The sequence below is a fragment of the Egretta garzetta genome, unplaced genomic scaffold (assembly GCF_000687185.1).
Source record: "Egretta garzetta isolate BGI_Z169 unplaced genomic scaffold, ASM68718v1 scaffold370, whole genome shotgun sequence".
Classification (NCBI taxonomy): domain Eukaryota; kingdom Metazoa; phylum Chordata; class Aves; order Pelecaniformes; family Ardeidae; genus Egretta; species Egretta garzetta.
Window position 1 is genome coordinate 30,640 of NW_009258292.1, and position 17,113 is coordinate 47,752.

The 17,113-nt window shown below is 40.4% G+C and overlaps 2 protein-coding genes across 4 annotated transcripts in view; one reads left to right on the forward strand and one right to left on the reverse strand.

Annotated features, from left to right (window-relative positions):
* CYFIP1 (cytoplasmic FMR1 interacting protein 1) overlaps positions 1-17,113 on the reverse strand; it is an 84,305-nt gene that overhangs the window by 12,806 nt on the left and 54,386 nt on the right. For all 3 annotated transcript variants that reach the window (XM_009637594.2, XM_035892875.1, XM_035892880.1), the window contains 3 exons: positions 16,364-16,451; positions 4,265-4,408; positions 2,625-2,715 (listed from right to left, as the gene is read on the reverse strand). In XM_009637594.2, the coding sequence (XP_009635889.2) occupies positions 2,625-2,715; positions 4,265-4,408; positions 16,364-16,451 (323 nt within the window). The remainder of the gene's footprint in view (positions 1-2,624; positions 2,716-4,264; positions 4,409-16,363; positions 16,452-17,113) is intronic.
* On the forward strand, positions 9,559-10,636 carry LOC104125169 (fibronectin type III domain-containing protein 9). Its single transcript, XM_009637583.2, has 2 exons — positions 9,559-9,689; positions 9,836-10,636. Exon 2 carries the CDS (start codon positions 9,965-9,967, stop codon positions 10,634-10,636), a length of 672 nt encoding a protein of 223 aa, XP_009635878.1. The 5' UTR covers positions 9,559-9,689; positions 9,836-9,964.

Genomic DNA, 17,113 nt, shown 5'->3' on the forward strand with positions numbered 1-17,113 from the left:
CAGGAATGCAGTATTCAAATACTAGAAAAACAGCAAAAGAAAATGTTACCTCCAAGATGAAATTGCAAGTTTAAACTCTCATAGGCCAATATTGCTTCAAGAGCTTTAGTGACTTTAAAAGGTCCCTTTAAAAATCCTTATGCTTAATGTATTTTTAGACAAATATTTTTATGATGACAAGATGAGCAAGTTCCCCACTGCTTTAGACTGTTCCTATGGAAACAAACCCATTGGCAAACAGGAGTCCTGAGCAACTCTGATGCCACTGTCTGTACCCGGCTCCTTTTAGCAGGAATAAATCATCATTTAGAAATCCACAAGTCTAGAGGGCTGATTATGTAGGGCTCAAGGCACTGCAATCTACAGCATCCAAAACAAAGCTCTCCAAATGAAAAGTCTGAAGTGCATGAAATAGCTAGAGGCTTACTTACTGAGCACACTTAAATCGCTTTGCATATGGAAAATGGACTCAGGAAATTAATTCTGAATTGATAAATGCATGTTGCATCAAGACAGACGAGAATCTACATATTTAATCCATAGATCAGAATCACAGTTTTGGTCTGTATGTGTAGGTAGTGCCAATTACAAGAAATGATCTGTTATGAAGCAGCATACAGACACGCTCCACGACACTCAGACTTACTACTACAACTACCAACTTCTGCAGGAAGCTTCTGGAGGCAGAGGAGGGAACAGACAGCAGTCGGTGAGTATTAGCTTGCATTTTCTGTGGCAAACCAAGTAAACAAAGTGTGGCAAAGACTGCTTAAGAGGAGAATTTAGCACAGAAAGGAGAGGACAGGGATTGAAATCAAGCACGGTTTGAGCCTGCCCTTCTACAATCTGGCAGCTCTTCTCAAGATCCCAGATGAGGGCTAAAATCTACAGCACGTCCCCATCACAGAGAACATTTTCCTTCATCAGTCAGAGCTGCTCCACGGGCAGACAGATCCATGATCGAGAGGCGTCAGAGCGTGCCAGGCGATTCTTCAGTCATGTGAGAGAGGGATGGAGGTGCCCTGAGCTTCCACACACGTTTTCTGTCTAGCATCTTCGAAAGGAAAGGGAGAGGCAGTGTGACAGTGCTATAAAGGCTGTCTCTGCCATTTCTTGGAAGAGACTCTCCGGGAAGTTATTAAGTGTCCGCTGCTAGAAATAGTTCAGAACAGGGAAAATACATGTGTCAAGACAAAACCTGTTAGGAACAGGGGCAGTGAAGGAGCACAGAATCAGGTTGGGTTTTGAGATCCAGTCCAGATCTAGTTGCTGTGATCTGTCTTGACACCAAGAGTTTGATCTCTTGGTACAGTAGGCATCTAAACATAGGGGATTTCTTTTGCAAGAGAAAATATGAGGTGAAAGCAGTTTGTGATCTCTACAAAACAGGAAAGTGATGAAGGATTTTTAAAATGTTTTAATCAATCCTGTGAAGGCTACCATTGCACAAGGGAAGTTTTGCCTTTCCCTATAGGATAGATTGCCTTTTAACCTCAAGAGAAAGTTTCTGCTTAAGTTCCTGGGCATCTCCTGCCAAATACTCCTTACAGGTGAGGATTTCTGTCAGGAGACAATGAGCTTCCTAATGTCACCTGCAGCATTGCAGACCCTGGTGATGCATAATCTATATTTGAGAATACCTACTGCTTGTGCGGTCAGGCCTTAATGAGTGGCTAAAACCCTCAGACAGATTATTTTTATACTGCTAACTACCATGATTCATCCATTTCTACACTCCAGGGAGAAAAACAGGAAGGAAACACTTAGTAAGTCCTCAATTTCATGTAATATTGGTAATGAGCGTCAAGCAAGCTGTGGGAAGCAGAAAAAAACCAACCTCATTCCAGTTGGAGTGGCATTTAATAAACCTAAGCGACTCTGGAAAAATAAAGATATACTTAGGAAGTGGGTGGCACATGGAAGGATTAATTTGTGTTAATTAGAAGTTGCGGAGGAGGAATATTTTGAGGGGGGGGGAAAGCAGTTTCAGAATTTCAGCGAACAATGTGATAAATACTAATTAGCCAATTTTTTCTCTATAGTGGCAAGCAGCTTTCAAAGTCATCTCTTCTTCTGCAACTGTCACACCTCCTGTTAAGTGGCTAAGATGTGCCCCACACAAGCCTCAGACATAACTATTCTGGCAGGACCAGTTTGCCTCTCAGCAGCAGCCCTCCTTTTATCTTACATTTGATAAGGGCAAAGAAAGAGGGAATAGAGGCTCTTCCAGAGAATCAGGGTTATCTCAAGTGACTTGACTTGACTGTCAAGTGTGAGAGGCTACCTTGCAGAGGGAAAAGTTCGACACTCTTATGAGAAAGACTACAAGTAGAAACTATTGTGAACATCCCAGCTCAAGGTCAGTTATGTCATAAGGCTGCCTATATACAGACCATCATCCTTTTATTTGCTCTAAGCACAGAAATCTTAAAAACTTTTTAAAGTGCTTTCAGAAAGCCCAGCATTCAAAGATTCTTGGTTGGGCGGGGGGGGAGGAAATACTAAGTACTGATTATTGAGAGAGGAGAGAGAGGGAGAGAAAGAGAGAGGTACACGTGATCCAGAAGACAGTGATTAGTATCATCTTATAAAAGCTACTATAGTAACACCGAACATGAACTAACCTGGAGAACCATACTCATGTCTTGGTAACCTACAGATCTTAGGCATCACTTCCATTAGGGTCTTGACATACTGAAGAATCGTCCCTTGTAGCTAAGAGAAAACAGATGCGTGTAAAGATGTCAGTGTTACTGAACTAAGAAACTTTTCAACAAATTGCATTCAAACTACACACGAATTGGACAAGCTCTAAAAAATCTTGCATTTAATTCTGCCAGTCATCATCTTCAAAAAGGCAACTTTTTCAAATGAATGCAGTTGCACTTCCCTTCATATGGAATCAGCTACCTTTTGCTACAGGAGGAGTGGCGTAACAGCTAAGGCTAGGAAGGTAAAAAAGAAGAAATCGTGTTCGTCTCTTGCAGACTGTCTCTATTACCAACTTCTAGATTTTTGGTAAAAAAAGTTGCATTGGAATGCTTTCAAAAGCAACAACAGAAAAATCCTTAGCATTATGTATGTCTGTAACAGCTCAAACTGGCTATTCCAGAGATACCAGTTAAGACACAGTCCCAGCCTACAGTCATCTGCCCTCTTCCCACTAGACACCTATCTCATCCCTGTCTCCCTACCGTCTGAGCATCTGCATCAGGCATCAGCAGGATACCTCTCCCCAGGCCTTCTAACCTCCTTTATACATGCCCAAGCATTCAATGCTACCTTTAATGAATTGAGACGATTTACTGCTTAAATAAAAAAATAAAAAACCAAACCCCAAACGCAGCAAACCAACGCTCAACCCCAAACCATGAAAAATATCTGTTTTCTCCTCTTTTCCTCAAGATTAGATCACAGTACCCCTTCAAGCAGGCTCCAGCCTTTCTAGAATGCCAAAAATGTACTTAGAACATTGTGGGAATTACTGCAAACAAACTGCCGAAAGTGTCAAGTGTCTGAAGGGAGGTTATGAAAACTACAGCTATCCTCTAGTACAGCTGGATTATATTGGCAGCACGCTCATTACAGGCAACAGGGACAGGGAGGAAAAGACCATTTCTTTGGCTTAAACTGCAGTGCAGTGCATTACAACTGTATATACAGATACTAATAATATAGCGAACAGCCAGATTCTCAATGCCCTCCTAGTTACAGAAAAGGCCCTTTCCAATAGAAGATACCCAGGCTGTGCGAATAACTTCTTCAACATCTGGTCTGAGCACCCTTCTAAATAGGCTTGATGCTATCCATTGCTAGATCAAGCATAGAGATTAAACCTTCCTTGTTATTAAGGCGTCATCTGTCAGTGATGTTATTAATGAAAGCCCTGAAGTTAGGCAAGGCAGAAAGCGTACTCCAGCTGTTCTCAAAAAATATCGAGAAAGTGAATTTACAGGACAATCTTTAAGTTGAAATCAACTCATTTGAAACATTCATACTTTTCCAGAGTTTACCCAGGACCTGGCAGAATAGGTCTCCACAAATTAAATTCACCTCCATGAAGAATCCAAGGTTTTCAAAACACTGCTCAGGCTACCAAGGCCCATCACCTATTGCTTTTACAAGACATTGAGTACTCTCGAACACAGCTTATCCTGAACTTCAATGGAAATAACATTCTAACTAGTTTTATCTTTGTTTTTCTTGAGACTTTTCCTATCAGAAGCCATTTGGAATAGCAGAAAATGAAAGACAATTGGCATACCAGGCTCTTGACAACTTTCAGCAACTCCTCCATCACCACAGCAATACCCTGATACCCAAGAAGTCTACAGATGACTTTAAAGTGAGGGGGACCAACAAAATTCCTGTAGTTGCTGTAGATGCTGGAATATGCCAGATTCAATGCCTAAAACGAGAGAACAGAGATGATTAATGACAATTTTGGCTGACTGCATCTTTATAATAATCGCATTTAAACAGCATTTTAATGCATATTAAAAATAAAATAACTTTGTATGTCATTCTCTATCCAGGAAGTTAAAAAACAAAGCTTCCCTTTTATAATGCAGGAACTCCAACCAAAATCTCTGTATTAGCAAGAAAACCTGTAAACACTTCTTTTTTTTCCACCAGGCATCTTTCACTTACGTTTATAAAGCCATGAACATTTCCTCTTCTGTATTTTTCTATTTACACAGGTATAAAAGGATAAAAAATAGTCAATGGCAACGTGCAGATCCCTGAATTTAAAGCACAGCTTCTATTCCTAGATCATCCCATTTTATGTACAAAACATCTTGAAAGAAGTTATTTCAATTTTCACTTCATAATAGGTGTTTTAAGTCTCTGAGGACTCAACTACAAAAAACCCCAGCCTTCTGCAGTTACTGCTCTCTGCAACTAATTAATAATGATCTCTCTTTTTCAGATGCCTTAGCTGTACACCAGATCAAAGCAAATCTAAGTCTGGGATGTAACCTCATGGAAATTCTTCCAGAGTTTTATAAATAGGATCACGTGCTTGGCCACATTAATGATTATTTCTTCAAAGCAAACACAACTGTACAGACTGATGCTGAGTAGGAATTTAGGAACTGTTTGCTGAAGCCACAGATCAAAGGGGAGTTAGCTAACTTAACATCCTCCATTTTTGTAAGTGAGTTGTTCTCCTAATATCCCAAAATTTGGGTTTAAAAGGGAACCTTGCCGACCTTTCTTGCAGCAGGTTTCCTTTCCTTTTCTGCAGTTTTCATTCTCTCTAATACTTGTGTTGATGTTTAACCCCAGCCACTAAGTGCCACCCAGCCACTCGCTCACTCCACCCCCGCCCCAGTGGGATGAGGGAAAGAATCGGAAAAGTAAAAGTGAGAAAACTCATGGGGTGAGATAAGAACAGTTTAATAATCGAAATAAGTATAATAATAATAAAAGAACATACAAAACAAGTGATGCACAATGCAATTGCTCAGCACCTGCTGACCAATGCCCATCCCATCCCTGAGCAGCAATCGCTGCCCCCCAGCCAACTCCCCCAGTTTCTATACTGGGCATGATGTCAAACAGTCTGGAATAGCCCTTTGGTCAGTCGGGGGCAGCTGTGTGAAGAAACTATACAAAACAAGACAGCCTGACCTGCAGAAGGTGGGGCTTGGGGGAGGAGGGGGCAATGTGTTTTTTCTTATCTTGAGGGTCTTGGTGAACAAGAAGCTAGCCACAAGCCCACAGTATGTCCTCGCGGCAAAGGCAGCCAGCAGGGCTGAATCAGGCAGAGCACTGCCAGCAGGTCAAGGGAGGTGATCTGTCCCCTCTGCTCAGCACGGGTGAGACACAGCTGGAGTGCTGGGTCCAGTGATGGGCTCCCCATAATGGGAGAGACATGGAGAGACGTATGGGAGAGTCCAGCAGTGGGCCTCAAAGATGATTAAGGGACTGGAGCATCTTTCCTGTGAAGAAGGGCTGAGAGAGCTGGGACTGGTGAGCCTGGGGAAGAGAAGGCTGAAGGGGATCACATCCACATGCGTAAGTAACTGATCGGGGGAGTAAAGATGACAGAGCCAGCACTAAGCATTTATACAGTTTACACTCTGTATTTATACAGAGTACAATCTCACTAAAAGGTGAGATTTCATCTTTTGCTTTTGATGTTTCCAGTCAGGTAGGTCTCTAAAATAAATGTGTCCAAACTATCTATTTTGGCTATAGTGCAAGGAGAATTTTACTCCAGTAGGTTACAGCGTTTTACTGCTGTGAGGTTAAGTGGAGGCAACTCCTCTTTGCACAGCAGAAATTTGTCATAGAAAAGCAAGCCCGAAAAACATGATTTCAGTATTTAAAAACTCACCAGTACATAACAATAGCAAGCCAACCAATCTAAAAATATGTCTATCTTTAATGTAACCCTCACGGGGAAGTACCTAAAATGGTCCACCTGTAAACATTGGATTAACGGAGCTTTATAAACTGCGACAAGGGATTTAGAAAACACCACACGCCACCGCCACTTCCCCCCCCACAATGCACAAAAGCATAAAATGCTTCGGGAAGAAGCCACTAACAAAGTTGCAGGGGGAAGAAGGGAAGGAAGGAGAGAAGGAGCTCTGGGTTTTTTTAAGCTATTCTTGCTCCCTCCCCTACTTAAATTCAATTAAAAAAAAAAAAAGAGAGAGAGAGAATTGCTAGTTGCTGATGTCATCAAAGTGCTAACATTAATCACTCACAGCATCACTGGTACAGGCACAAGAGCATATAACAGGGATGTTCAGGCAGTGCACTGTCCCGGGGGAGGCAAGCAAGAGAGGGGGGAAAAAGACATTATTTTTTCTCCTGTATGTCCTTTGAAGAGCAAGGCAGCAGCATCTTTAGACAGGATGTGCTCTTGCATGAATTTAAGTGGAAGAGACAAAGAAACCATGCCACCAGCAGCATCGGAGGAAAAAACTGAAAGCACCAAGCAATGAGAATCCAGACCAGGGAACCCGAGCAAACTGGCAAGCAGAGATCAGGCAGGAAATAACTCATGTGAGAAAGGATACAGAAAATTTAGTGTTTATGTCATTTTCGCAGCAGCGTCACCGTATAAAAATCCTGTTCTGAAATTTCCATCAGGAAGTGACGGTAAGTACTGACTTTATAATCTATAGAACATCAAATGGGTTTTCCAAACATTTACATGCCAGTAATTATATATCTTTTAATAACTGATGGTTTGTAATAATAAAACCCCAGTATTATTGTTGTTCAACTAAAATCCAAACATTCAACTGACAAAATGCTGTAAGGGTGAAACTACTGTGTCTACACTGTGTTAGTAAGTGTTCTATAAAAATAAACTATAGTTTTAAGTAATTGGGATCTACCAGCTAAAGAGAAGACAAATGAGCAAGTAAAAGCTCTGATTTTACTAATGTGCCTGATTTTAATATCTGCAGAAGTTGGGTGGATGCCAAAATGTGTCTAAGTTTATTTGATAGCAAAGTCAATTCCTTGATATTGTTGCTTTATCAAAAAGGGTGCGCTTACCACACGATTAGAAAGGCAGCATCTACCCAGATCAGTCATGTCTAAGGTTTTACACTGTAATGAAGACGAACATACATCTTTTTCTTCCCACTTCCCTGTAAGTATAATCCAAAAGCCTCTAGCAACTATTTTCATACATAAACAGTCACAGAATTCTGTTAATGTAATGTAACAATCAAGATCCCACTAAAATAATACATATTTTGCCAGCCTCCTATCGAGTATAAAATACAATAATAATATTACAGAATAACTTCAGAATATGTTACGAGCAAGTGTTATGAGCTTGCTTAATCAGGAAAATTTTCAATAGTAAATTGTTATTTAGCCAAGAGACTTAACATCTGAAACCTGACTATAAAAAAAAAAAAAAAAAAAAAGTCATTTTTACAACAAAGTCATAAACAAAGCAATACAGAGTTAGTGTCATGGGAATTGATGTTCATAAAAAAAGCAAGAAACTTTCACAGTGGAAAAAAACTTTGACACGAGTGCCAATAGAAACAGAGTATTAAACTACAAGAGAATCAGATTAAATTGCCAAGTAGGCTCTTTTGAAAAAGTTACCCTCAGAACTGTAAAATAAAAAAGGCCCACCCAATGAACAAAAATATCCAGGTTTGGTTTGTTATTTTATAACAATTTTCATTCAAAGTCTGCCAAGGCAGAAGCCAACTTTTTGTCCTGAAAGGAAGATATTCTTTAACAGAAGCATTTAAAAAACTGCAAAAAATAGATGTCTTCCTTACACTATTTCCAGTGGTAACAGAAACTCAGAAATCTCAGAATATTGGCAGTTTTTCTAATGTTAATTGTATTATGAGGAGGAGTATTAGTTCAGGACGGACAGACTATGGAATTACATACAATCGTGTAGCACAGAAGAGAGTATTAGTTTTTGTAAAAACCACGATCTATCCAAAGGGTATGCTGTAGTGAAAGCTGTACTTCAGCAACTAAGCCTAGCTTGAGAAAGCTTTTCCAAGAGGCTGACCAGCACCAAGACTAAATATTGTAATACTGATGCCGCCAACGTACAACCATCACAGCTGCTGCCCTGGCAGTGGCTACAGGCGTGCTAACTCACCATGAGAAAACAGAGAGTACTGGTGAGTAAGAATCTAATGTAATGATATTGGAGACAAAATAATATCTGGTGATGTTTCCACGTACTGTTTTGTTTTTCAATTGACTGCGACAGGCAAAAATCAAGACTTGTGGATGGCCAGAGGAATTTATCCATCAAGATCCACTCCTGCCACCTCTCATTTACCACTTAAGAAAGTTCACTGCTCACAAAAACAAGCTTTGAGATTACAGAAAACACCAAATAAGTAAAATAAAATGCAAGGTACTCAGACTAAAGAGAAAAGCAAATGCTGCGTTTCTTTCTTTTATAAAACAAACAAACAAATCCAAAGCCCTTTTATCAACATACTCATTAGGTGAGTATTTTGCATGACAGGTAAAGAGTTAATTAGTTGGATGGTCAGTCTTTAGTTTAGTGCCACACCAGACAGCAGTTCAATTCAGTTTAAATTTCAATAACTTTTTTTTAAAGGGAGTTTGACTCCCAGAATATAAAATTATGTTACATTTTAAGCTTTTTCTCCTATTAGAAATATTTGTTCTATTAAAAAGAATACTCCAGCACTGCTCCAAAGGAGAGAGGCATTCATTAATTCATCTGATTAGAAATGTTTGTTCTATTAAAAAGAATACTCCAGCACTGTTCCAAAGGAGAGAGGCATTCATTAATTCATCTGTTTAAACTTCTGATCATTTGTTTCTCCCTGTGGGAGGGGTATGTATTTCAGAAGTACAAAGCATATTCACCTCTCCCCTTTATAGTCTTGAAGAGGTTTTATTTCCTTTAATGTTACCTAACCACAAATTCCTTAAGACAAAAATATCCAGTGACCTTATTCTAGGGACTGTCCCAAATATGTAGGCAGCGTCTATACCAAAGTTGACAGAAAGGCAAATTTTGAGCAGGACGCTGAGGGCCAGCATCCCCTCATTCCCTGTTGCAAGCACAGCGTCATCTTAAAAAAACCCCTTTGAATATAAGTGGTTCCCCAATTGCAAATTCTGCAAGACACACCGTCTCCCACGGAGATGAGATACAACTGATCACCTGGACAGGCAGCAGCTCCAGTTGAACTTCTGTAAGTGTATATCTAGCCTTTCACTTGGGAAAAAAGTACAGATTTTAAAACACTCCAAACTTTATGAACTGCCAACTCTCACTTTGATGCAGCAGTACCAGCAATAAGAGCATAGTTTCCTAATAAACTCCTTTCCTAAATTACAGAGCACTACGATTAAGATCCACACGACATCTCCAACTTCTCAGCTACCTCCCTGGGAAACTAACATTTCCCCTTTCCACAGTGAGATCAGCACTGGGAAAGACAAAAAAACCTACCTAAGCAACATCCCGATGGGAATAACCGTCCAAAACATCACAGGAAACACGGCAATGGTAATTTGGCCAAAAATGGCCAGTTGTGCTGACAGCTTTTACAGCGTCATGTACCACCCTAACTGGAACAGCATGCTCTCGAGTTACTCAAGAAAGAGCTTTCAGAAGGAAGAGAGAGTCCCCCCCAGCCGCTCCTCCTTTGTTGTTGAAAACCTGACTCCGCTGACAACATACATCGTGTGCGTGACCTGCCAGTCCGCAAACCCCTCCAGTGACCAGTGCAGAGTTTTTAACACACTGGAACGAGATCCAGCATCCACAAGCAACACCAAGAAAGAGCTGGCGCTGGGCATCTGGCTCACCAGCAGCGTCCTGCTCCTCATCATCGCCGCAATCCTCCTCTATGGCTGCCTGTTCCTCCTGTGCCGCCAGAGACGTGAGCGTTTGCAAGGGCGAAATGGGACCTCTGAACAAGACCACGGGAAGGCGTGGACCAAAAACACGGCGTACACCTCAGAGGAGCCCGGCAGGCAGAGCCAACTGATGCAGGACACCGAGGAAAAGCATCCGGATGACATTCAGTTGGCCACAATCATTGAGAATTCCTCAGCGTGCAAGGAGCCCGTCATGCCGACTTCCAACAGCCAGGAACGAGTGCCAACGACTGGAAAGTGCTCTGCTATAAATTAGAAACCTTTTGTCGGGGGGGAGATTTTTACTACATATGACATCCCAACTGCTTCAAACATGTTGTGTGCTTTGTCACTGCTCACGACAGGGAGCTCTGACTGCTCACCGCAGCGCTCCCGGCTGTACCTCTGGTGTCACATCCCTTTCCAACAGCCCGTACGCAGTCAGAGGTACTCAGAGGCACAGATCCAGATTCCCAAGAAGTGACCCCGTCAGCCGCACTCCAGTATTTAAAAATGAAGCATGTAGCAAATTACCAGTTTACATTTTGAGGGAATTTTCTGGCTGCTTTTCTTTAGTCTAAAGCAGCAAACAAATACAAAAATTAATCAAAAGTGATTCAAAGAGACTTTTTTTTTTACTAGCATAAATTAAAACTGAGTAGAAGCTTTCAGATGGCAACCCAGACTGCTACACTACAGGCAACTGGAACGTGGACCCCAAGTGCGGTGGTTTGCCAGTGTGAGTTTCACCCCCTACAGCCCTGACCGCTTCTCAAACTACACTCAGATGACGCACTTTGCTGACTGCAGTGCTCTCCGCAGCTCCCATCTGAATGAGGTCAGTCTCAGCGTGTAAGCTCAGCTCACCAGGATTTTAATGGTATACATTTGCCTGTCAAAAATTTCCCCTCAGTCTAAAACCATACGCAAGATAGCGACTCTGTAAGGACACTTCTAATAAAACTAAGGAAACGCCCCAGGCTGTCACATTTTGCACTCTTCTGCACCCACCACAAGCTACCTTCTGCTCCATGGGCAAGCGACTCCCTGCAGAGGAAACAGAGAGCAGAACTGCAAATTTCTATCCAACCACAGAGTACATTTTGTGTAACCAAGGGGTGAAGAAGTAAAACCATGCCAAAACACATTTTATTTTTGTAACAATCAAATCTGCTGATCATCTCACTCTGCCTTGAACTTCAGGGCAAAGCGCCAAGAAAGGCCCTTTGGACAGAAATCTGTTCACCCTCACAACACGACGCGTCTTGTCTGGCTTACGTGTAGAAGTCACCCTGTTTTAGGTCTCTTAAGTGCATTTGGATTCCATAAAACCATAATAAATCTTAGTATTGCTGTATAATACGGTATTTCAAAAAAACAAAGATACACTGTGACTGCAGGTCACAACTGTTACCGATACGAACATATGTGTAAAGTCAGCGCTTGCTGACATAGCTCGGTTGTACCGGTAAAGAAGGATGGAGAACTGTTGGCTGGGCAGCTGCCACCTCTTTCCACCACACCCTGGAAGCCAAGGTGGCGCACAGTTTTGGCAAGAGGGTGCCCGCTGAATATTTCACAGCAGGCAGTGGGTCTTTTCAGCTACCGTATTTTGACAACATTTCCCACAACTTGTGAAAGACGTCAGCTCTCATATCGCTAGGAAGACATGAGCTGGCATAAGTTTGATGCGTCGTCTTTACTTTTTTTCTACTAGGATAGTTACGACACACAGAAACGTGTACTACATGGATGGGGGCAAGTATTACTTTTAGAAAATGCTTCAAAAGGCGTCTTAATTGTGTTAAGTTAGCAATAACGTGTTCTCCCCCCCCACCTGGCATTTCCTCCAGCTGACACGTGTTTTTCTTTGTCTTACACACCAGTCTTAAATAAACTGTGAAGACGAGAACAGTTTACTGCTGTTTCAGATGAAGGTGTTTCATGAAACAGACACTGAAAAACTCTCTTCAGAGCATGAAGCCAACACTACAGGTTTACTGCCAAAAAGGGGTGGCTGGGAAGTGGGGACAGAAAAAAATGCTTTAAAATGATCTTGTAATCAAATTAATGGTAACACTTCTCTGACTAGGATTTCAAATAGAGAAAGGATTAAAATAATCTTAAAGGGATGGAGCCAAGAGACATATACTCTCCTCTCTGCCTATGTCTTGGACCCTATGTCTTCTCTGCATCTCTGTTTCTGTATGTGGGCTTTAAGGCGGTCCAATGCATATATTTACATGCATTTATATGTTATATACACAAGTATTATACCACACTGAGAAAAAGGAACTGCTCAGTCTTAAAGCAGTTTTGAGGCAATTCACCCACTGAATTTTGTTATTTATACACAAACACATATATATATACAAAAAGACAAAAATGTATATATCAGATTGAGAAGGCAAGGAGCTACCAATGCAGGTGCTCCCAGAAAAAGGATTTACCTCATCTAAATATAAAACCATTCCACCCAAGGAGTTTGCTGTACACTACTTCGGTAAACATTTGTATCACCTCACGAGCAATGGACCATCTCGCACCCGCTGCAAATGAGCAACGCATAGGGAGCATCACATTCTGCACTGGTTTTGAAGAACTCTCGTCATCACACACAGAGCTCAGAGCTACGTGATTCTTTGCCTCTTGCTCAGGAAGCTTTATTACAGATTCATTCAGGTTCACTCTGGCAATTCCGTGTTTTGGTAGTTTACTGGTTTTAACAGTGATCTAGTAAGGGGCAAACGTTCTAAGTGATTACTAAACTGATAACAAGATGCAACATAACACAAACTGATGTTAATTTGTGCACCAGCAGTAGATAAAAACCACTATATTCACATTGAGAAGTATTTTCCAAAGAGGTCTTTTTTCACAACTGAGTTCGCATCTACAAAATGCAGAAAACTTCAAAGATTTTCATGTTTGTGAAAATGTTGTATAAGCCAGAAAGGAAGCCCTTCAATTCTGGTCTACACAACCTCTGTGAAACCAGGTACTTCATTTACATGCAAAGTTATTTTCAAATCCCCAGACAAGACTCTTTCTTATACGTACATTGTTAAGTATTTTATGTATCCAGCTCATGTTGCCAAACTTCAATCTGCTAACATTCATTTCATTAATCCTACACGCACTTCACCTGAGTAAAGGGATTTCAATGACCACGCTCAATGAGCTTTTAAAATACTCCAGCTCACTTTAAAAGGCCGATGAGCTTTTCAGGTCAGCTCCTTCCCACCTGGCAGCTCAGCTCCTATGTCAGCCAGGAGAAGTAAGTTGTATCTGTGGCTTTCTGTTTTGCTAATTGGATGAAGATACGGCTCAGAAAACTTCAGATGCAACAGAGAATGTGGACACAACAGTCTATGCTAAGCATCAATACACATTAATATAGACCAAATGCTTCAATCCATTTAGAAATATCTAAGAATATGTGAACACACTGAAATAAAACCTAGAAGTTTCTTTAATTACTCTTAAGCAAGTACATTGCTCATGCAAAGCTTCTGCACAGAAAGTGTTTAGCCATTACAGTCCAATATATCCGTGTACGAGTGTACATATGCACAAGAAACCACAATATTCTTGTCCTGACCTAAATAAACACTATGGACTGCTAAAAAAGCCCAAAAAACCCAACCCCCCAAAAGACCCAAACCAACTAACAACAACAAAGTCCAACAAAGAAAATAAAGTCATATTCCTTGGCTATATGATCAATTCGAAGTGCTCACCTGAATATCTTGAGTAGCTCAAGAACTCAAAAAAGACAATAAAATAAACAATATGTAGCTACTCCATAGCCCACTATTACCCAGTCAGAAGGCAATTCAACAGTATAACCATTAAAGTACCCAAACAAGGATGTGCTCTGTGACAGGCCTGGCTATATAGTACACAGAATAATATCATGCAATTATATCACATGCTAGAATGTGTAGCCCCTATCACGTAAGAATTACTATCTGTTACTTGCTACATAGCAGAAATGTACTCCTAAAATTCCATTTAGATATCCTCAATTCCAAAATATATTAGATTCAAGAATAAAGATATACTCTTGTAAAAATTTAAAACTACAATCAGAAATATTTGCTAATATAGGCATATCTAGTTATGAAACTTGCTCCAGCAATGCATCTAAGAACCCTCCCGATTGCTCCTGCTCATATAGAAAAAAAATAATCAGTTTTCTGAAAATGTATAGCTCTCAGAGTAAAGATTACTAAACTCATTTTAATAACGTAACCTGACTGACAAAAAGAGTTCCCCAGTTAATCCTCTGTCACTCACCCCACTCTATCATCACTTAGATAAATTAAGTTAGCAATCTCTACTAAATTCAGTGGGGTTTTTGCTCTATACACTGCATCTGGTGAATTCCTAAAATAGTAAGGAACATAATAAATCTAATGTAAGAAAATCCCACTTTCCTATAATTTACTGTTCCCAGTTGGAGAACAATTACGTAAAACACTATTCACAGTACCCGACAATCAGCTGTTACATTCCACATTAAAGACACGTGAATCCTTTTCCACCTCCTTTACATTTTAAAAGCATGAAAGTTTTACAAATGCAGCAGATACATTAGGACTGAAATGTGTAACTTCTGAGCCATCTCTTCAGCTCTCAAAAACTAGCTTGCTGGGCAAATCACTACACAGCGATTGCACCATGCAACTAGGAGATGATGCACAGAAAATAATAGCAAGTCAAGGGCTAATTATGCTCATGTTTAAGTAGGAGCTAGGTAAAGATAGTAGCTAGACATGAAAATGACACAGCGCACTTGTACAGACTACAGAAATAATCAAGTATATAATTTTAAAACTTTTTTTTTAGTCAACAAACCTCTAGTTTGAACCTTGTATTTTTATTGATCTTTTCCATACTTTCATTTTGCCTCCCTGACACTCAAGAAGACAATGCAAATTAAGAGTGACATCTTGTTAAATATTCTCGAACGATTTGCTGAAGGTGCCACTGCCGGTTTTTACTGCTGTTGGAAATAGATCTATATTTCTGACTGGATATTACAAATGCAGATGTATGTTAATGTGTTATGCTTTTAACTGTCGTTAAGACTCACGTAATATTTCTGAAGCTTAAGAAAATAAACCTGCACTGATCAGGGAGAATAGATCTATCCCTCCAACATACAATACTGCACACGTGAGCGTAGCATTGGCCCTGTGAATACAGGCTAACTTCCCTCAGTCGGGTAGCTCCATGAAAGCCCATGACTATTTTCTTGTGCCAAGCTTCTCACCCACATAAGCTCCTTTCCAACCTCAGTACTGGGCATCGCCTGAAGGCACAGAGTATATGACTGCGTATCACGTACACTTCTGTTGAAAACTTGCATAAACCTTCTAGGCACTCCTAATCTGCAAAGCAAGAAAGATGATGCTAATACAGCAGATGAGATGGCCAGAAGGCCACATTCATCACAGTAACTTTGAGGTCCTTGGGTTGAAGATGCCAGAGAAATGCTATTTTTTTTTTTTTTTTAAGTAATTTAAGAAGTTTGGTACCTGATAGTTATCAGAATCTATATTCCTTTTAAGTCAGATAACATCTGAAGCAGTTTTTCCTATTTGTTCCCTTTTCTCCTTTCATCACAGTCTTCATCACTCTAACAAGGGAGCAGCTGCACCCAAGCTGGGCTCTTGTTCTCACTTCACCAGATGACTAATTAATCTTTTCTTTGAGTCTGCTCTGCCACTATGAGCAACTGTGCAATGCAAGGTGGTTGAGAGAAGGACTTATTTTTAGCTATGTCAGATAAGACTAACCATCAGACTAATCACTTTCACTTTGGCTGAACATATGGCGAGCTTCACAGCAAAGTCTGAAGAAAAAGCGTATGTCGAATTTAAAATACTTACAAAATGCATTTGAGTCCATTTTTAATAACTTTTCCATAATTTCTATAATTAAAAAAGATACCTTTAAACATTAGCAAACCATAACTATAAAGGGAATTAAATCCAACCTTCGATCCATAGAGATACTGGGGCTGTGCATTAGGCTGCTTATCTCTCTGAAACTCCTGAGAAAAGGGTAGCACGGTCCGAACAAATCTATAAAAACAAAATAAAGAATTCATTAATTATACTTAGGTTAGTAGGTGTGTGCCTAATGCGTCTTACCCTGTATAATACTGCTGTTGCCTACATACATGCCAGACCGGTAGCCTTTCAGCCTAAGTTGAAACTGGGGAAGCACATAGCCTGCATTGCCCAAAAGCCTGGACACTAATCATAACCTACTTCTCCATCACTTACTGGGACCCTATTCTTCCAGTGGTGTGCAAGGGTCCCAAAATATTTCTCATCTCTACTCTAGCCCAGCCCAGCAAAAAGAGAAGCAACTAAAAAAGTAGCAATAGCCTCTCACAGAGAGCAAGGAAGTTTCTTGTGCTTCCAAAATTAAGTCCTTTAGAATGAACTACACCTTCAAAGAAGATCATGATATTTCTATGTAATGTTTTGGACCTCCCTCCCCCCCCCAAAAAAAAAAAACCACCCTCACAGCAGGAGAAATACTTTAGGTTAATACCTTTAAAAAGAAGTCAGGAGGAAGGGTAGAATCCTTGTAGCAAAATTAATGTCTCAAAAGTTTGATCATACTTTAGTGTGAGCATGTACCAATACAAATCATGTTTAGCTTTACCTTTGCATATCATTAAGAGCATTAAGAGGATGACAAGAGAAGTACAACTATATGGAGTACTGCAAAAGAC